This window comes from Spermophilus citellus (assembly GCF_964194105.1).
Source record: "Spermophilus citellus genome assembly, chromosome: 17".
Classification (NCBI taxonomy): Eukaryota; Metazoa; Chordata; class Mammalia; order Rodentia; family Sciuridae; genus Spermophilus; species Spermophilus citellus.
The window spans coordinates 38,608,334-38,630,561 of record NC_138199.1 but is presented as its reverse complement, the minus strand read 5'-3'; the positions used below and the strand labels follow the sequence as shown (position 1 = coordinate 38,630,561).

At 36.7% G+C, this 22,228-nt stretch overlaps 1 protein-coding gene across 1 annotated transcript in view; it reads left to right on the top strand.

Moving 5' to 3' along the window:
* AATF (apoptosis antagonizing transcription factor) overlaps positions 1-22,228 on the top strand; it is a 113,316-nt gene that overhangs the window by 71,518 nt on the left and 19,570 nt on the right. Inside the window, exons 9-11 of the mRNA XM_081270018.1 lie at positions 4,936-5,003; positions 6,745-6,825; positions 15,593-15,664. Coding sequence (XP_081126144.1) covers positions 4,936-5,003; positions 6,745-6,825; positions 15,593-15,664 — 221 coding nt within the window. The remainder of the gene's footprint in view (positions 1-4,935; positions 5,004-6,744; positions 6,826-15,592; positions 15,665-22,228) is intronic.

Here is a 22,228-nt window from a genome sequence, read left to right as displayed (position 1 = left end):
TTTTTCTTTCTTGCTGTGCACTCCCATTTACTGAAGTGTATCCTCCTGTGAAGGAATATGTGGAAAGTAAACTGAACCTTTGTGTATGAAGATATCTTTCTGTAATTCTCTCTATAGGTGGTTAATGATTTGGCTATATATGAAAGTTGTGGTTGGAAATAATTTCCCTCAGAATTTTGAAGGCATTCCTTTGGTGTCCTTTGATGTTTGTAGTTGCCATTGAGATGTCTATCCCATTTTGATTTCCATTCCTTACTATGAAGGATAACCACACAGTTTATTATCAAAACTGGGACACTTATGGTACTAGTCTGACAAAATATTAGCACAGTGAGCATAAACCAGAACTCTCTGGGTAAATTGGGACATGTGGTCACCCTCTTTCTATGTGACCTATTTTTTTTTACTATTTCGGATCTTCTCTTTACCTGTGGTATTCTGAATTTCATGCTGATGCGTATTAGCAAAGACCCTTTTTCATGCTACAAGCCTGTCTTTGCAGGTTTGTTCCTATTCTTTAATTTTGGGAAGATTTTTTCATTATAATTTCATTAAAAAATTTCTCCCAACATTTGTTAGTCAGGTATTTGACTTTCTGGATTGTTATCTAAAATTTTCTTTCTTCTTTTATAATGAGCAAGGTGATGTTATACTTTTGCCTTCTTATTTTATATGTGAGAGATTTTTCAGACACTTCTAGTTCTATTGAAATTTTTAAAAAATTATGTTTAATTTCTTGTTTTAGTCTCTTCTTAAAGCATCCTGTTTTTGGGGAAGTATATTCTCTCACTTCTGAGGATATCTTGTATGAGTTCTTGGCCTTCCCTTCCTCAGTCTTTTTTTTTTTTTTAAAGATGATAGGAATTCTTTCTTATATATTTATTTTTTTAGTTTTAGATGGATACAATATCTTTATTCTACATTTATGAGATGCTGAGGTTCGAACTCAGGGCCTCATGCATACTAGGCAAGCACTCTACCACTGAGCCACAATCCCAACCCCCCTTCCTCAGTCTTTCTCTTTCTTTTTCTTTCCATTCATCTTCCTATTTTCCTTCTCTTCCTTCCTTCCTTTCCTTGTTTCTTTTGTTCTCTGCATTGCTTTCTTGAGTCCCTTTTTTCAATTTGTTTTGGTCTGTGTCTGAGGCTTTCCTCCAGTGGTGGTTATCGTTTACTGCCTGTTTATATTTAAGGCTAAGGTATTAAAAAGGTTTTTTTTCGAATCTCTGAAATCTGGGCATATCTTCTTGCTTCTTAAATATAATTATTCTGTGACCTACCCCATTGGTCATCATACGCTCAAATGTCAGAACTTGTGTCTTAGCCTGTTTGTGTTGCTGTAACAAAATACTACAGACTGGGAAATTTATAAAATAAATAGAACTTTATTTTCTCACAGTTCTGGAGGCTGGGAGCCAAGAGGAAGACATCAACAGGTTTGGTTGTCTGGTGAGAGGTATTATTTACTTCCAAGATGTGGCTTTTATGTTGACATCCACAGGAAGAATGCTGTATCCTCATGAGTTAGAAGGAGAAGGGCAAAATGGACAAACTTCCTTCCTCAAACCATTTTATAAGGGTACCAAATCCCATTCATGAGGGTAGAACCCTCAGGACTCCATCACCTCCCAAATGCCTTTCCTCCCAATACTATTATATTGGGGATGAAGTTTCACACACATGAATTTTGGGGAATGCCATCAGATCATAGTAGCTTGGAAATATTTGGGGCAGGGAGGACAGCCATTTACCATTTCCAGAAAACCTTTTTCTGGTTTCTATCTAGGAAATTATACAACTGAGTACTGGTATTCTATGAGTGGGAATAGGGAGGACAAAAGTTTCCAGAAGTTGGCATAGATCTTTTCACTTGTACCTCAGCCCAGCCTTCTGTATTCCCGCTCTAGAGCTTCTGTGATTTAATTTTCCACAAAATAAACTTCCTTTTCTTCCAGTAAGAGGATATGGTCCATGTAGTTAGTCACTTTTCTGTGTTAGAGAATGTGTAATGGAGAAAGTCCAAGTAGTTCTAGCAGCAGCATGATCACCACCACCACCACTACCACCACCCTATCTTCTGCTTCCTCCTCCTCCCTCCAGGATTCTGTGAACCTAAGTGACTCCACTGGTCTCTTTACTCCTCTGGTACTTGTGTAGTGATTACTTCTTATTCCTCTATCTCTTACTGCCTTGAAAATGTCTATGAAAATGGGCTCTTAATACCTCTTCCATTTTATTCTTTTCTAATAATAAAATACATTATTTTATGCAGCTACTGTATTTTAGGGGGGTTGAAAAGGAGAAAAAATAACCTAATGTGCTTAGTCTGCCATTTTTAACTGGCTCTGGAATGTATGTTTTCTAGTCAGTATCATAATGTTGATAGATGCTCATTAGTACTATCAGTGCCATGACTGTTATATCTTTACTGAAACAGGAACCTCCAGTAACTATAATAGGAACTTGAATTTTAGTTGAAAAGTTTGTTCATGAAGTTGAACTCAGGAGTGAAATTAAATTATTGAGCCAATATTCCTAAAACTTCATTTCCTTACTTCCTGTATGCCCACCCACCTGCCTGCCTGCCTTCTATCTGCCTTCCCACCTCCCTCTGTCCCTCCCTTCTTCCTCTCTTCCTTCCTTCCCATTCTTCCTTGGTGTTAGGAATTGAATCCAGCGCCTCACACATGCTAGATAAACATCTCCAGCCCTAAAGCTTAATTTTTCAACAACTTTCTTGAAAGCAGCTTTCCTAATTAAATTTAAATTCATTGGTGATGATAGCTGTGGGAAATAGTAATAGCTGTGAGAATACTTGGTTTGATTGTCGTTTCTGTTTTCTCATTCCAACCTCAGACACAAAAGAATCTTCTGAAATTTTAGACTGAATAAACTGTACTGGCCAGAACGACGCATAATATCTTTTCAATCATCAATGACTGAAAAGCACTTGGGTAGTGAACTTGCAGCCCAGGATATGTGTAGTACCCAGAGTGCTTGAAAGTAACTGCTGCACCAAGTTGGTGTTTGAATGGAGGAGACCAATAAAGTGTAATAGATGCACTGCAGTTGTGTGTCTCCAATTCCCAAACTTTGTCAAGGGCACGTGGAACTCTCTTCCAGATGAGACCACCCCTGTTGTGCTGGAGTAGTCTTCCAGGAGCAGTGTGCTCCCCGGTGGCTGAGTCTGCTCCAGTCTCAAGGGATCAGGGATAATTAGGAAAACCAGGAATGGTGTTGTGATCTATTTTGTAGCAATGAAATGCCCTCATTATTGCCCCCCTTTCTGTTGTTTCTGTTCTTTTTAATTATTATTAGCTGTGCTCCTCCCCCATTCTCTAGCCTTGCTCTTCACAGCATATTGACTGGGAATCAGAAGCCCATTTCTGCTCAGCCTTCAGGGCAGCTGTTTACACAGCAGCGATGTTACACAGGTTTACTGTGTCGTGTGTCTCTGTAACACTGGGTTTGGATCTTGTATTTAGCTGCCAGAAGTGACTGTGATGAAGTAGGAGAGATAAACTGATAGATTGGCTGCCAGAAAGATGTTGGGAATCAATCAGATAAACAGTGTAGAGAAATAGCTTGCTGTTTTCTAGTGATAATAAACCAGTGGCCTCTGGTCCCCACATTTTTAAACGTATTTGCTGTGGTAATAATGTCCAAAATAGGCAAATGAAAAACATCGCAGGAGGTTTTTTTAATTGCGATTGAGATATCCCTTTCCCTTTTGCAATAAAGATTCATCTTATGGAAGTGAATATTTTTATAAATTTATTTCTTCAGGCCTACTTACATAAACAAATAAAAACTAGAAAGTGAACTACTTTCATAGGAATTTATTTCTTCTTCACCATCCTACCCCAGCTTCAGCTGTTTAATTTGGTGAAATATCTGTTTTGCTGCCATGCCTTACCTGCAAAATAATTGCTTACTTTTGTGAAGAAACATGTTTTAAAGCCAAACTTGTATTATTGATAGATGATCAACAGGAACTAGTTTATTTTAGCATGCTCCCTTAGATTTTTCTCAAATTTTTGTTGCTATTTCACTTATATAGGAAAAGTGATATCTAGATTCATTATTATAACTTAAAATTCTTCTCCTTTAATGTTTAACCTGAAAATCAATTTCTTCCCTTCACCCAGTACTTTAAGATCCTATACAAAGTCTTAAATCTGCATGAAGGTGTAGCTTCAGACTTAAGTTGGATGCAGTGGAGTACCCGGTATTAATAGGAGAGTAGGAGAGTAATTCAGGATTCCTGTGGAGTTACTTGTGCAGGAAGAGAGACTGGCCCTCTGTGTTGTACTTGCCGTGTATCCAAATGACTTTGTTTTGGTTCCTTAAAATTTTTGTGGCTGTAAATGTGTAGGCATCATGTCTGGTTGAGTTATCTGAAAGCCAGCGTGGTAGAGGAGCCGCAAGAGGATGAAGTCCATGCTCTTAATTATTTATGGTCAGGGCTTTTGCTTGAGGAAGATCATCCTGACAGAGGTTCTAGTTCAGAAATTAACCATGCACAGCTGTGCTGTTGGTGGAAAGCTGATGTATTTTCCTTTTTGCCACACAGCCCTTCTGATCTGACCTTTTAAAGATTCTCTCCTTTGATATTAATGGGGTGGGCAAAACTAATCATAAAAACAATGAAGGGAATGTTGCACATTCATTGATCCATTTGAAATGAACTATAGTACAATAAGTCTTCCAAATGGACTTCTGTTCTCAGCTCTTGCTATCACCACCATTTAAAGATATATAAATATGAAAGGGTTAATGAGAATTCAGTCATGCTCTTGCCACTGGGTTGTCCCTTATTGATTGTAGTTTTTGAGCTGTCACTGTGCCATTCAGAATTCCTTCTATGCCCTTTTAAAGTCAGTTGGTTCTGGGAGATGATAAATATAAATCAGTTGCTTTTCCTTTTTTTCCTAGCTTCTTCGAGAACTCATAGAACGAAAGACCAGCTCCTTGGATCCCAATGATCAGGTGGCCATGGGAAGGTAATTTAGATATGGGTTTTTACTCATGCAAGCAGCCTAAATAATAGTTCTTCCGTTGAGTCCCCTTAATTCTGCCTCCGAAGCAGTTATTGGTCATGTAATGATCAAAGTTTAAGCAAGATAATAAGACCTAGAAAAACAAAGTGACAAATTGTTTATCCTTATTGCCTTAAGTACAATTTGAAAAGAGATCATGAAACACCTATGTGTTTGTTTTAGTCTTTCTTTTTCAAAGTCTTTCTTATGATCTTTGCTCTAGGGTTTGGATTGTGATTGTATCCATATCAATCTACTGACCAGTGGATAAAAAGCAGCCACTAAACATGTGCTCTCAGCTGTCAGAATGTGGCACTGTGCACAACAGGTTCCTTTCTCAGAGTCGAATCTGCTTTGTTAGTCTGCCCTAATTTAGACCTTCAGTAAAAGCTTTAGCACAATTAGAAATGGAACATGGCAGCATTACCCAGATGTCAGGGTAGAATGTAAAGTAGTGAAGGAAGGCTCTTGTGTGTACGCTTCATCCCATGGTTGGAAAATAAAAAGGGCATTTAGAGTGCTACCTAATGAATAGTGTACATTTAAATAGCCATGAGCCATAATTTGCAAAAGCATGAAAGGAAACAAAAGCTGCAAGTGCCAGAATGGGATTCTGGGCAGAGCAGCATTTTGAGAAAGCAATGAAAAATTTGTGTTGATGAAATAATTTTATTTGAGTAGAATATTATTTGAATTTTAGGGTAGGAGGTTGTTGATATTTCTTATATCTCCAGAATGTTAGAGAGGGCTGTTCACCATAAATTTCATGTGATAGAGCAAATTGCATTTAAGTGATGATTATATTGTACATTTATCTGACTTTACAATAAAATAGATTATGGTAATTAAGATTATATTAAGATTACAGTAATTGGATTTCCCTAGATTTTTTTTTCCAATGTTGAGTTTTCATTGTGTAAATCAGGTAAGATGACTAGCTGCTGCTACTGTGTCTCCCCCCACCCCACCTTCCTCCTTCTCCTCCTTCTCTTCTTCCTCTTGGAGCAGTTTGTGAAGATTTTCTTAACCTGGTATCCCTTATTTGAAAAATTAATTTCTGCTTATCTAAAATGACTGCAGAATATATGAATCTTTTTTGGATCCTATCCAGACAAACCAACTGGAAAACTGAGATAGTTTGGGAAATTTGAAGACTGACTGAATATTTGATAGTAATATTATTGTAACTCTTTTTTAAGGTATGATAATGGTATTGTGGTGGGGGAAAAGGGTCCTTATCTTTTATCAATATGTACTCAAATATTTATAGATGAAATTAAAACTAAATGACTAAAACTAGCATTAGTAGTGTATAGGAAAATTAGACTTAAAGAGTTCACGTGTTCAAACCAACCAACAGCTGCAAGGAGAGAACATGTCACACAGCTGAGGCATTAGAGGAGAACACAGGCAGCTACACTCAGTTTGATGGGTTTTCCTGCAGACTGGTAGATTTAGTGCTTGTCACAGCAGCTTCAGACACTAAGGAGCATTGTTAACCAAATTTGCTGTAGAATTTCCCAGCTGCCATTTATGTTTTACCATTGCACAAATCCTCTTCAATTGATTAGTCACTTTGGCTCCAGACTATCTTGAGGAATTTGATGATTTCTGCAGGGTTGTTAGTGAGAAAAATTTCAATTTGTCAATACGTATAACTATTTCTGTTAGTGATGATGCATAACATTGCTTGTGAATTTCCCAGGCAGTGGCTTGCAATCCAGAAGCTACGAAGCAAAATCCACAAGAAAGTAGACAGGAAAGCCAGCAAAGGAAGGAAACTTCGGTGAGTTGCTTTTTTGAGAAAATGTGAACATATGTTGTGTCTTCTTTTTAAGGATCAGAAAAATAACAAATGATATTTGAGGAATTTTTGTGACTCAGTTTTTCTTACTCTAAAATGGAAATATAGTTTGACTTTTTTGTTCTTCTGTTGTGGATGGATGTGTAAAATAATAACTGCAACTCAGTGGCAGAGCATTTGCCTAGTACAGGTGAGGCACTGGGTTGAATCCTTAGCACCACATAAAAATAAATAAAATAAAGTTATTGTCTCTGCTACAACTAAAAAAAATTTTTTAAATAATATCTGTATTTCTGAAAAGAAATAATAAGAAAACAAAGGCAACATAGTTTAAATTATTTTAGTTTTAAAAAGAAATAAATGAAGGCGTCAGAGAACATTTACATTTCTTACCTCACTTAAATGGATGTGTTTAAGTGAGGTAAGAAATGTAATTTTTAATGAGATACTGATTGATTGATTGAATGGTACCAGGGATTAAACCCAGGGGTACTTTATCACCGAGCCACATCTCTAGTCCCCACCACCACCTTTATTTTGATATAGGGTCTCGCTAAGTTGTTTAGGGCCTCACTAAATTGCTGAGGCTGGCTTAGAACTTGGAATCCTCCTGCCTCAGCCTTGTGAGCCCCTGGAATTACACGTATGTGCCAGAAAAAAATTGTTTTCAAAGGGCTGGGAGTATCTCAGAAGCAGAACTCTGCTGGGTTCAGTGCCCAGTGTCACACACACAAAACAAAGAAGGAGCAAGAATAGGACACTGCTACACTTTGACTTATATCCCTAGTAATTCTGTGTGTGTTTGTGCGCGCACGCGTGTATAATACAACGTCATCACATAGAGCCTCGGTGTCAGAGAAACCACTTGTAATTCAGGTGCACACACAAAAAAATCTTAAACTTGTTTCATTAGGATGGTTTTAAGCATATAGTTAATCCCACATCCTTATTAGAGTCCTGCCTGTTGTTAAATTTTCTTTAGACAAATGTGAATCTGTCTTGTTTTTAAAGATCTGAGTAGATTTTGCAGCCACTTTGTTTTAGCATTTAACAAAACTCATCAGTACATGCTTATTTTTCTTTGCAGAAGTGCGAAGTTGCTTTTCATTATGTATTGATTTAGAGTTACTTTTCTTAAATCTCAAGTTAAATTGGTATAATTTGTTTTAACTTTTTTTATATGTTGAAATTTCCAGTTCTTCATTCTTTTCTGGATGCACTGTGCAATGGTTAACAGCATGTTCTCAGAGGCAGACTGCCTGCGTCTGAATCCCAGCTTTGACAGTGACAAACAGTTCCTTTGGGCAATACCCTTGAAGTTTCTGCACTAGTTTCTTCATCTGTAAGAGGGGTGTGCAGAACCAGCCCTGTAGGTTTGTTATGAGTATCTTGTTGTACTAAAAATAGGCACTATGGTTTCCTACCTGATTTCTTTAGCTCTTGTGAAGTTAACATGGTGCATCAATAGCTATTCAGCTTGGTGTGTCTGTGGGAAGATGATTACTGGAAGATCTTCTTCAGCTGCCATTTTGCTCTGCCTCCTTCCAAGAAGGTGATCTTGCTGGGAGGATTAAATGATGAGTGTATGTGCAGCTCACAGAATAGTAAACTCTACATAAGTACTCAATGCCATTATTGTCATTATTCCAGAGCTGAGTCAGTGTCTTGCCCTAGTGCTCATTTACTTGCTTCAGCACATGCTGCTTCTGTTCCTTTCTCCTCTTCCTTCCCCACCTAGGATTTTAGGAAGAATGTTACCAACCGTGACAAGGCTGATTGTCACTTCGTCCTTCACTGGGATCAGGTTTTTCTCCAATCCTGTGCTTTTAAAACTACAGCCCCATGAGGTCATAAATGCTCCCTAGAGAGAGGGGCTAAGGGTTTTAAATTGGGAGAGTTGGGTTCAAACCCTGGCTCTGCCTGGCTTTTTTACTTTGGTTGCTCTTTGTTCTCTGGGCCTGTTTTCATTTACTAAGTGGAAATAATATTCTCTACTTTATAGATTTGGTGTGGGAATTAAGTGAAATAATGTGTAAATGTCTGGTATACAGTAGGCATTCAATTGCTAGTTTCTTTGGTTCTCTTGTGTTTATTTGTTGGCATTTCTTTTGCAAAAGAATTGAGAGGGAAAAAATGCCTTTTCAACAATATTGCATTGTTTTGAATTTTGTACGTATTGGGGCAAGTTGCTATATTGTGTACTCTTTGAGGAGAAGGATGTGCTACTTTGTTCTTTAATTCCAGTCTTATCTATGAATAGTGCCTTGTTAGCCAACCAGAAAGTATTTTTGGATGATTATGATAGGAAAATTAAAATGCTCATCAGGTAATGAGAAATGGCTTTAACTTAAACATTATGTAGAGTAAGAAATCTGGGGCTGACAGTGTTACTCAGTGGTAGAATACATGCTAAATATGCCCAAGTTCCCAAGTTTGACCCCCAGCACTGCAAGAGATGAATATTGAAGATGCCAGCACTTTTTTGTGTGGCAAATAACTTAGGAGAACATGAGTCTGTTGTTTCCCAAATAAATACATTTATCAAAATTGTTATTTATCAGATTGAAAGGGAAACCGGATTTTTCTTTTAATAGAAATTGCTTTATTATATTAATTTATGAAACTAACCTTGTTAAATTATTCAGTAGAGTTATGTTTCAATGCAATTACATGACTCTGTTTTTGAGCATTTTGGTCATGGTTTTTTTTTTTTTTTTTTTTTTTTAAGAGAGAGAGAGAGGAGAGAGAATTTTAATATTTATTTTTAGTTTTTGGCAGACACAACATCGTTGTTTGTATGTGGTGCTGAGGATCGAATCCGGGCCGCTCGCATGCCAGGCGAGCATGCTACCGCTTGAGCCACATCCCCAACCCTTGGTCATGGTTTAAATCCCCACATCCACATGATATCCAGAGGCATTAAAATCTTATTCTGGGGCTGGGGCTGTAGTTCAGTGGCAGAACACTTGCCTAGTGAGGCACTGGTGCGATCCTTAGCACCACGTAAAAATAAATAAAGGCATTCTGTCCATCTGCAACTACAAAAAATTTTTTTTAAAAAATCTTATTCTGGCAACTGACAGGCAAGAAGGAGACAGACATTCTATTTATCAAGGCTATACAACAGACACTAGTATGGCAGTATGTAAAAAAGTGGATGTGGAACCGATGTGAATCTGCAATATGTATACGGGGTAAAAATGGGAGTTCATAATCTGCTTGAATCAAATGTATGAAATATGATATGTCAAGAGCTTTGTAATGTTTTGAACAACTAATAATTTTTAAAAAAAGGCTAACCATTATAATATAAGGAATGGTTTTATTGTTCTTCAGGTGTAGGGACTGTAATAGTGCCTATCTTCTGAAGAAGATGGTAGATTGTTGTAGATGGTGAAACCCTAGAGACAGTCCTGCCTGACACCCAAGAGAACAGAGACTGCTCAGGAAAACTCTGTCAGATTCAACTTGCATGCTGAGACTTGAGAGGCTTGTAAGAGATAGTTCAGTAAATGGAGAAAAGAGTAATATTTACAAAAATCATTTGCAGGGCTGGGGTTGTGGCTCAGTGGTAGAGTGCTTGCCTAGCATGCACAAGGCACTGGGTTCAATTCTGAGCACCACATAAATGTAAAATAAAGATATTGTGTCCACCTAAAACTTAAGAATAAATATTTATTTTAAAAAATCATTTGCAGAGAGTGGTGGACTCATTTGGGAAACTGAAATTAATTTGTTTTGGCTGAGACTTAATATAGAATATGGGAAAATGGCCAGAGATGCGGCTATATATGTAGATGAGTGCTAGATCATGGAGAATTTTGGATTTTATATTGTATATTGTAGACTGAAAGATTTTAGGCAGAGGAATATTGTCATCACTCTTGAATTTTAGACAGTTCTGGGGTTTTCATAGAAATGGAGTAGAAATTTCTAAGGGCAAGGACTGGAAGGAATAAGAGACGATGGACTGAGATGAGTAATGCAGATGAGTAATTTGTACTTAAGAGGTCAAAGAAAGTGAGAAAGTTAGAATGGTTTCCAAAGTTTTAAAGTGTCCTAGATAGATTTTTGTATTTTTCATTGATGTATTTATTCTACAGAGAGGAATTCAATTTTTTTTTTTTTTTGAGGGTGAGAGTGGATTCAGTTTCAGAATATGTTACATTTGACACAGTCTTTTAGAACTCTAAGTTTTCAGATGGAATATTGAGTCAGGAGAAGGATGTAGGTATTTATTAGTTTATATAAGTTCAGAAACAGTTTAAATTGTGGAATATGACAAGAATCTAGAGGAACAAGAATAAAACCCTGAGGAATGTCAGCAGACATGAAACAGAGGAAGAAGATTCTATAAAATCGAGCTGAGGAAGATTGGTCATCCCTGTTCACCTTACTCTCCCTCTGACTGTGAATGTGAGGGATATAGTCAGAATCACAGAGGAATCTTTACTGAGAGCAATAGTGATTACTAACACTTAGACACCTTCTCACTACCAGGCACTGCTGAGCTGTTTATATACAGAAGCCAAAAGAATACAGGCTCTGGAGCCAAACTGACTGGGTTTGAAATCCAACTAATTCCATTTTCTATCTTTGAGACCTTGAGCAAGTGACTTTACATCTCTGTGCTTCAATCTCCTCATCTATGAAATGAGTGTAATAATTGAAGTCATATCTCACAGGGTTGTTATGCAGATTAAATGAGCTAATTCATGTAAAGTGCTTAGAGAAGATAAGTAACTTACCCAGCGTTACAGGGCTAGTAAGTAGCAAACTGGGATTTGAACTAATTGGTCTGATTCCAGAGCCTGTGCTGCTAACCTCTGGTTGTTAAGTTGTTGCACAGACAGGACCAACTGGCCTATGCAGGCACCAAAATAACCTCCTGGTTACCTTAACATCCTGTCCTAAAGGATTAAACTAAGTGGGTCAGGCTAAATGAGAATATTGTAAGTAATTCTCTTAAGTGAGACTTCAAGAACAGGTAGGGTGTGCTAGCTGTCCTCACTGATATTAGGTCCACCATTGAATAAGTTGTTCTTTGTTTATGATAGTGTTAGAAGGATAAGATCTCCAGAAAAGTTATAGCAAAGATTAATGTTATCTTGTGGAAACTGTTTAAATGGTAATATGCAATTATGTAGCCTAGTTAGACTAGACATGGTACTTGCTAGTTGAGAAATATTTGGGGATTGGAAAATGGTTGTAATTATTAATTATCAGTATTTTACTCAGCATTATATATGGGGATTTAATCATAAGTCATAAAGTAAATGTATTAAACTCTTGGGCCTTTAATAATAAGATGTCAAGGCCTGGAGGTATAGCTCAGTGGTACAGCAAGTGCCTAGTGTGTGTGATCCTAGCAACACACATACGCAAGAAGTTTTATTGTGTCGGTCTGTTCTTCCACAACAAAATTATGTTTTCTTAGCATGGTTGATAAAAGGTGTTCTAATACCAAAATGTGCACCCATCCTCAACAGCACTGAGAACAGATGAAATGCTATTACATAAGTACACATTACAAAATTGTCTTTAATCTGACACTTCTTTTTTTTTTAAATTATTTTTTAATTGTAGGTGGACACAATAGCTTTATTTTTATGTGATGCTGAGGATCCAACCCAGCGCCTCACGTGTGCTAGGCGAGACTCCACCACTTGAGCCACAACCCCAGCCCCTAATCTGATTACTTCTTAAAACCTGTCCTTCATCATGTAATTAATAGTTCTTAAATATATTGTGTTTTGAGTGTAAAGGTATTCTAGAGTAGCACAATCCAGCAAAAATATGTATACATAACTTTAAATGTTCTAATTGCCTCTTTAAAAAAGTAAAAAGAAACAGGTGAACTTAATTTTAATAGTATAGTTCATTTAACCCAGTGTTATCAAAAATATGATTTAAATAATTTATGATTTTAGATGTTATTAATAATATGCATCACACCATTTTTTTGTCTGAGATTTTCAAAATCTGGTGTTTGTCATAAAATTTTAGTGTATCTCAATTCAGATTAACTACAGCTCAAATGCTCAGTAGCCAAATATGATTAGTGGTGACATGACAGTATTTGACAGTAACCAGAGAGTAGTTCGTGACTTTATCCAGAAAGCATATTAAACCTGTCTTTGGACATAGCTGAGAGTACGTATTATTTTTTCAGATGGACATAAAATTTTGGTGAAGCCCAAGGATGTCATATTTACCAATGTCATATTTATTTTTTTGCTACGATAAGCATTGAACCCAGGGCCTCCTGCATGCTAGCCAAGTGCCCCACCTGTGAGCTACATCCTCACTTTACACATACGTGTGTGTGTGTGTGTGTGTGTGTGTGTGTGTGTGTGTGTGTGTGTGTGGAGAGAGAGAGAGTTTCTTTTTTGAGAGGTTTTTTTTTGGTATTGGGGATTGAATTGTCCACTGAGTCACATCCCCAGCCCTATTTTGTGTTTTATTTAGAGACAGGGTCTCACTGACTTGTTTAGTGCCTTGCTTTTGCTGAGGCTGACTTTGAACTTGCCATCCTCCTGTCTGAGCCTCCCAAGCTGCTAGGATTACAGGCGTGTGCTAATGCACCCAGCTATTTTTGAGTTTTTTTCAGGCAGAGTCTTGTGATGTGGCTTAGGCCACATCATAAGGTTCACTGAATTCAAATGAACCTCTCAACTCTGCCTCATGAGTAAGCTGGAACTAGAGGCACAAGCCACCACATAACTGCTGAAAAATTTAATTAACAGCGTTTATGCTTTATTTAAATTAAAAGGTTATATAAGTATTTATGGTCTCATACATTGACACAACCTTTGGAAGGTCATTTTGGCTGTCTTTTAATTTTACATATACATACATTTTAATTCAGCAGTTTTACGTCTCAAAATTTATTTCATAGAAGTACATGATCTAACATACAATAATTTATGTTTAAGACTCTTCATTTTGGCATTGTTTAATGTTTTTTAAAGAGCAGAGGCTAGGTAGTCGTGGTGGTGCATGCCTGTAATCCCAGTGACTAGGGAGACTAAGGCAGGAGAATCGCAAGTTCAAGGACAGCCTCAGCAACTTAGTGAAGACCTGTCTCAAAATAAAAAATTTAAAAAAGGCAGGGAATATGACTTAGTGGTAAAGTGCCCCTGGATTCCTCCTGGAGGGAGGAAGGGACAGCCCATCAATAGGAGGATGAATAAGTTATATTATACTCTGAAACTATGAAAAAAGAAAGGAATGTGATATATGGTTTTGTGGGATGTAATACTGAAAGTGCTACAACCAAAGTAACATTTTTAATTATTTTAAATTATTAAAATAATTATTTCTTCAGGATAGAATTATAGGAAACCTTTCAGGTCTCTATACATTTCCATATTTGGAGTCTTGGTATTATAAGAATTACATATTACTTTTTTAGTATATATTAATTTGTAAAACTAGAGAAGTGAAAAATTGGAAACAATATAAATGTTCAGAAACATGATGGTACTTCCACTTCTGGAACTGTATGCAGCCATTCAGAGGACAATGCTAAGTGGGGGGAAAAAAGATTACGAAAGTGTGTGTATGCGCACGCATGTGTATAAAAGGATCTGTATGTAAAACAAACACAACTAACGATATCAACAATTGTCTACAGGTGGAGGAAGTGTGCATTTTTCCCCTAAATTTTCTATAATGAATTTATACTTTTTCTATTCTCTTAGATTGAGCAAAATTTTAACACTATTTGTTTTTCTGGCAGTAATGGGGATTGAACTAGGGAGCCTTTGTTAAAAGCATTACTTGAGAAATGAAATTTGGAAAGCTTAGTTTTGAGTGGTACAGTACAGGATTGAATTTTTTGGTATGTGTTAAAATGTTTCTGAAACTGTAAAACATTGTGCATGTGAAAATATTTATCATATTTTTGTTTATGGATACTGTTTGCCCAAGTAGAGGGGTTTTGGTTAGCATTTTTTAAAATATATATGTATGCATGTATTTATATAGTCATACAAGCCTCTTGCATTCTGATGAATAGTAAGGGTAACCTTACTGAATTTTCTTTAGTGTAATTTGATGTGCACAAAGTCATACAGTCTCTTAGGCCTTTTTCTGTTGGTGGGAAATATAGGTAATAACTTAAATTTTCATAACACATCTGCTAAAGATCTTGAACTCAAACTTGTTCTGAACTCACTTGTGCTCCCTAATTTAAAGATGGGGAAATGAAAGACCCAGTGGAGCTAGTGCATGGAGATGATGGTGTTGAGTCTTAGGGGCCTTTTCTCACTCAGGGAACCAATGCCAGTAGTGATGGCGCTGGTGAGGTTTGCCTTCAGGAGTTATCCCACTGCCTGTGCTGTTGCCAGCAGGTAACTTTAATGACATGAGAAATGATTAAGATGTACTTAGAGGAGGAAAATGGGGGAGTCAAGTTGTCATTGACTTTTGTCTGGAATAATGTTTAAGAGTTTGTATATTGCTGAGAGGCACAAGTGTATCTGCTCTTTTAGAGCTGTGATATAAATGGATCTGTGCAGAACCTTTGTCATTTACAATGTACTGTTATCAGACTTTTTTTCCTAAATCATTAAAGAAAAAGGGGAAAATATAGTTGTTCATGGCAAGTGCCTATGAATTTTTCCCTATTCCTCTCTGGAGCCCACTGCCCCTATAATCATTTCTGGAGTCTGTTAACTCACAGAATGTGTTTCCTTTGCTAGGTTAATAGTTACTAATGTTGCTGCCTGTTTTCTGCTTTGTTTAGATTTCATGTCCTTAGCAAGCTCCTGAGCTTCATGGCACCTATTGACCATACTACAATGAATGATGATGCCAGGTAAGTAAGAGATTAATTATATGTCTCAAATGGCTTCATGACAGCCTGATATTGACCTGTTCTACATCCTGTCACCCTCTTGTTTCTTCTTATCAGTTAACCATTTGTCATTGGCATCATAGGAAAGGTCCTTGTCACATCTCTTCACTCCCATAATTACTGTAAAGCCAAATCAGAAATTTCCATATACCTCAATGCTACCTCTGTTGGCTGTGTGTTTTTGCTGCTCAATTTTATTTTTTAGTTTTTGGTTCTGGGAATTGAACTCAGGGCCACTTGACCGCTGAGCCACATACCCAGCCCTATTTTGTATTTTATCTAGAGACATGGTCTCAATGAATTTCTTAGTGCCTCGATTTTTGCTGAGGCTAGCTTTGAACTCTCAATCCTCCTGCCTCAGCCTCCCAAGCTGCTCCCAAGCTCCCAAGCTACAGGCGTGCACCATTGAGTCGGGCTAGGTTTTATTTTTAATTTTAGTCCACCTGCCTAGGACATCTGAGCTCTTTTCTAGGCTAGAGGGTCATGATAGCACATGTGCATGCTGTATGCATTGGGGGTTTTATGTGTATGCTCTTTAGAGTGGCTCGAGATTGCTATAGATATGTGCGTCTGTTGTGTTTATTGAGACTTTTTATTTATTTTTTATTTTTAACTTGTTCTAATTAATTATGAAATAGTGACAGTAGAATGCATTTTGACACATTGTACACAAATGGAATATAACATCTTCCTCTGGCTGTACATGGTGCAAAGTCACACCTGTAGTATAATCATCCATGTATATAGGATCATAATGCCCGTCTCATTCCACGATCTTTTCCAAAGTTTTGAGGATTATAAGGGTTTTTACAAAAGAAGTAGGTACATGCTTATTTTATAAAGTGAAACAATCAAAACACATACAGGAAAATATAGAACTTATAATTCAGAAGTAACCTCTTTTGGTAATTTTTTTTAAGATACCATCTCACTCCAGTAAGATTGGCAGCCATTATGAAGTCAAACAACAACAAGTGCTGGCGAGGATGTGGGGAAAAGGGTACACTTGTTCCTTGTTGGTGGGACTGCAAATTGGTGCAGCCAATTTGGAAAGCAGTATGGAGATTTCTTGGAAAGCTGGGAATGGAACCACCATTTGACCCAGCTATTCCCCTTCTCGGTCTATTCCCTAAAGACCTAAAAAGAGCATGCTACAGGGACACTGCTCCATCGATGTTCATAGCAGCACAATTCACAATAGCAAGACTATGGAACCAACCTAGATGCCCTTCAATAGACGAATGGATAAAAAAAATGTGGCATTTATACACAATGGAGTATTACTCTGCATTAAAAAATGACAAAATCATAGAATTTGGAGGGAAATGGATGGCATTAGAGCAGATTATGCTAAGTGAAGCTAGCCAATCCCTAGAAAACAAATGCCAAATGTCTTCTTTGATATAAGGAGAGTAACTAAGAACAGAGTAGGGAGGAAGAGCATGAGAAGAAGATTAACATTAAGCAGGGATGAGAGGTGGGAGGGAAAGGAAGAGAGAAGGGAAATTGCATGGAAATGGAAGGAGACCCTCAGGGTTATACAAAATTACATACAAGAGGAAGTGAGGGGAAAGGGAAAAATAATACAAGGGGGAGAAATGAATTACAGTAGAGGGGGTAGAGAGAGAAGAGGGGAGGGGAGGGGAGGGGAGGGGGGATAGTAGAGGATAGGAAAGGCAGCAGAATACAACAGACACTAGTATGGCAATATGTAAATCAATGGAAGTGTAACTGATGTGATTCTGCAATCTGTATACGGGGTAAAAATGGGAGTTCATAACCCACTTGAATCAAAAACTATGTAATGTTTTGAACAACCAACAATAAAAATAAAAATTAAAAAAAGAAAAATAAATAAATAATTTCTATGTATAATATGTCAAAATACACTCTACTGTCATGCATATCTAAAAAGAACAAATAAAGAATAATTTCTTCTAAATTTATTAATTGCATTCTACCATAATACAAGGCTTCCCCTTTTTCCACATTTATGTACCATTCATTGATTCATTTTTAGCGATATGGATTTATGCTTTCCAGTTTTATTCAATGAGTTATATTTATTTTGATGCTAAAATTGCCCCAGATTAATGGAAGTTCTTTAAGTTGCCTTGTGCCTTTTGATGTATCCCCAATCATTCTTTGAGTACATCCTTTCTGTCTGATACAAGATGTTCAAAGTTTATCTTATTGCTATCCCTGCACCAATCCTGGAATCTTTCTCCAAGGACCCCTTTCCCCCACTTTTTTTTCAGTTGATAATGGTTTTTAGAAGCCAAGACCTGGCTTCCAGGGATGCTGGAACTGACCATGGTTGTTTTCAGGCCCCCTTAGCATGTGGAACTGGAAATGTATGAGTCCACATGCACAAACACAGGATGACCTCTCTTAACATCTCAGGTGACTTCCTCTCAGTGTCTGAGTTCCCTTTCAGAGTGTTGTTCTTTTTCTTTTTTTTTAATATGATTGAAATTATATTTTACTATAAATATTTTATGTATGGTGAGCATTTTCCTGTCATTAAAATTATTAAAAATTTTTAAATGACTACATAGTATTTTTATATTTAGTTACTCACAGACTGTTGGGACATTTAAATTGCTTTTAATTGTTGTTGTAATTAATACCATGCATATATATATATATATATATATATATATATATATATATATATAACCTTTATTTTGTTTGATTATTTTTATGTGGCACTGAGGATCAAACCCAAGGCCTCACACATGCTAGACAAGCACTCTACCACTGAGCCACAATCCCAGCCCCCATGTTAATATTTTTAAGCATAATTATTTACCAAGTGAAATTACTGGTCATAAGTAGGTACATGTGGCTTTTGCCAGCTTTATCTAACCTTAAATTATGTATCTGCTTTTTACTTGAGAGTATTTAGATTGCCATCATATCTCATCAGATTTTTTTTTCCCCTATGCTTGAAAAGAGATCTATAGGCTTAGGCAAACACAATTGTTATTTTTTATTTTGGTTTGTTCAGTGCTTTGAGTATAAAACAGCTTATGGGTGGTTCTGAGTACCTTTATATCTGTCTTTATGACCTCATATGTTCTCCTGTACTTTGGAAGTGAGAGCTTAGGTAGGGCTAGGTTTTTTCTCTGCTAAATTTCTGGGTTCAGTCTATTTAAAAGTTATAGTGTAAAGTAAGTACATTTTAGATTACATCAATAAAAAAATTACATCAATAAGAAAAGAACTAGCTGTCTAAAGCTAAACCATATCCTTTAAGGTTACATTATTATGAGGTATAAAATAAATCTGGTTTAATTATTGCCATCTTTTTGCCCCCGCCCCCCCGCCGCCACCAAGTACTGGAGATTGAACCCAGGTCCATGCACATGCTAAGCAAACATCCTACCTTTGAGCTACATCCCCAGTCCTTTTAATTTTATTTTGAAACAGAATCTTGTTAAGTTGCCTGGGCTGACCTCAAACTTGGGATATTCCTGCCTCAGCCTCCTGAGTACCGGGAGCTATAGGCATGTGCCACCATACTCAGCTAGTGATTGCTTTTAGAATATAGTATTTGAAAATCATATAGAAATTAAGTTTTTGTCATTTTAAAAAATTTATTATTATTATTATTATTATTATTATTATTATTATTATTATTATTATTTTGTGGTGCTGGGGATTGAACCCAGGGCCTTGTGCATGCAAAGCAAGCACTCTACCAAGTGAGCTATATCCCCAGCCCAAGTTTCTGTCATTCTTAGTTGTAGTTTATTTTTATATCACCCAATACCTCAGAGGTACTTAGTTTTTCAGAATCTTATATTTGTTCATAATTTTTGAGGGTCTGTTATATGTGAAACATAAAATTATTTGAAAATGACTATCCTATTTAGTATTATTTGGGGCTTGGTCTATAAGAAACAAAACCTGACTATCGTGGCATAAGTAAATACGATTGTATTTTTCTGGTGGAATCCTTCTGTGTGGTTGTTGGCAATGGCTTTCTCTTCTCTTTGATGTTAGGGCCAATTTCTGTTATTTTTCCCCTGTGTTCCTAAGATGGCTGCTGCTACTTCAGCCATCAAATATATGTATCCAAGACAAGAAGAATACAAAATAATAGTGCCAGCCATATTTTTGGCATTTTGTTTGTTTGTTTAAAAGTGAAAACTCCTGCAAAATTCCCTCCAGCAGACTTATTCTTGGTTTTCATTGGCCAGAACTGCATTACATTGCCAGGTTGGCGCAGTGAGCAAGGGAAAGGGGGTCAGCATTTGTTTGTCAGGTAGCAGTCCTGTGGCATTCTGAATTTATGGGGAAAAAAGGATATCCTTTGTGGTATGATTGCTAATTATCAGCATTGTTTTCTAGCTGGTTTAGCTACTTAACAAGGAGTTTAATAATAGTGTTGTTGCTGGAGAACTGAGCATTTGGCTTTACCAAGGTGTACTCCATTCTCATTGTGTTTCCTAAGCATAAAGAAGCTACGTTCACATCACTGCTTATGCTTCATATCAGAATAGACCAGATCAACTATGGATACTGTAACTGGATCTTAGCTCTTTCTGCTCCTCGCATCAAAACTTCTAAAGCCAGTAAGTATTGGTAACTTTAGGCAAAAATTGATACTTTAGGCAGTGGTAACTTGCCCTGCTTTGTTAGTGGAACTAATCTAGTATGGTCAGTCCTTTGTGTCCGTGGGTTCTTCATCCACACATTCAGCCAACTTTGGGTGGAAAATATTCAGAAAATGGATTGTGTTCTGAGCACATACGGATTTTTCCTTGTCATCATTCTCTAAACAATATAGTATGTAATTGTTTATATACCATTTACATTATATTAAGTAATATAAATAATCTGGAGATGATCTAATCTACAGGATATACATAGGTTTTATGCAAATACTACCCCATTTTATGTAATAGACTTAGATAGTGGTGGATTTTGGTATCCCAAGGGTACCAAGGATGTCCTGGAGTCAATCCTCTGTTCATACTGAGGGACACCTGTACTGAGGAGGGAATCTAGTACTATTCTGTTTTGTACACCACAAATGGGAAACATTCATTATTGTTAGAATGTCAGTATCAGTGTATACTACTTTTCCTCAAGTGAGTAATTTTGGTTTTGCTAAGTTATACACATATCATTCTTGTTGGATATGTGTGTGGATAGAGTTTTTAAAAATGATTTTTGAAGTATATAATGGCTTTATAACTTTATAAGCATGATACCAGGCCAGAAACCATAAGGGAAAATATTAATATACCTGACTATGGAAAAGTCATATTGAAAAGACATCAAAAACAGTAGATAAAAATGACAAACTGGAACAAAAAAATTTAGTAGACAACACATTTCTCTACATATGTATTGAGTTTTACAAATATCTTAATATCCCAGTAAGAATAATAGGCAGAGGCTGGAAGTGTGTCGGTCAGTAGTAGAGCACGTACTTAGCATGCCCGAGGCCCTGGGGTCCAACCCCAGCACCAGAAAATAAATAAATAAATAAACAAAAGAATAATAGGGAAAGCATGTCAATAAGCAGATTTAAAAATCATAAAATAGGGGTGGTTGCTGTAGCTCAGTGGTAGAGCACTTGCCTTGCGCATGTGAGGCACTGGGTTCGATGCTCAACACCACATAAAAATAAATAAAGGTTGAAAAAGAACTGTTTAAAAAAATCATAAAATACAAATCTTAAATAGCAAAAAAAAATCAGACTTTTAATCAAAGAAATGCAAAGTAAAATGAGATTTCATTTTTCCCTTATTAAGTTGAAAAATATTAAAAGAATAGTAATCCACAGTGTCGATGGTATGAGGGAATACTTTCATATCACATTGTTGGGAATGTGATTGGCAAAATCCTTTTGGAAGGTTATTATCTGTTAACTGCCTCTCACCCCCCAAAATAAAACTCTACTTCATAGAAATTGAGCTAAGGAAACAGCTATTGTACTAAGAATCTTTATTGCAATATTGTTTATAATACTGAAAAAGAAAAAAACCAAATGACCATCAATAAGGAAATAAATCACAGTAAAATCATTTTAAGAGATTAAGCAATAATTAAAGGATAAAGTAAAACTGTACAATATAGCCAGGTATGGTGGTACATGCCTATAATTCTAGCAACTTAGGGGGCTGAAGCAGGAGGATTGCAAAGTTTGAGGCTGGTCTGGGCAACTTAGCAAGGCCCTAAGCAATCTCCAAAACCCAAAACTATTGGAGTGTCATGTTGGCACTTTAAAAATTTTAGATTTTCAGATGAGGAATGCCAAATCTATAGTGACAGGGAAAAAAATAGAAACAGTGCCTTTAAAGTAATATCTGTACTTCCATGGAAGATCTCCAGGTACTTTTGTTACCTGGGAAAAGACACACTGTTTGCAATATGATCTATCATATTTTTAAGATAAAAATGCAGCAGATGTATATATGTGCTTATGTATGTATATATCACACTGAATGCTTGGGGAAACGCCTAGGAGGCTGCATATCAGAATGATAGGGGAGTTTACTTGTGGGGAAA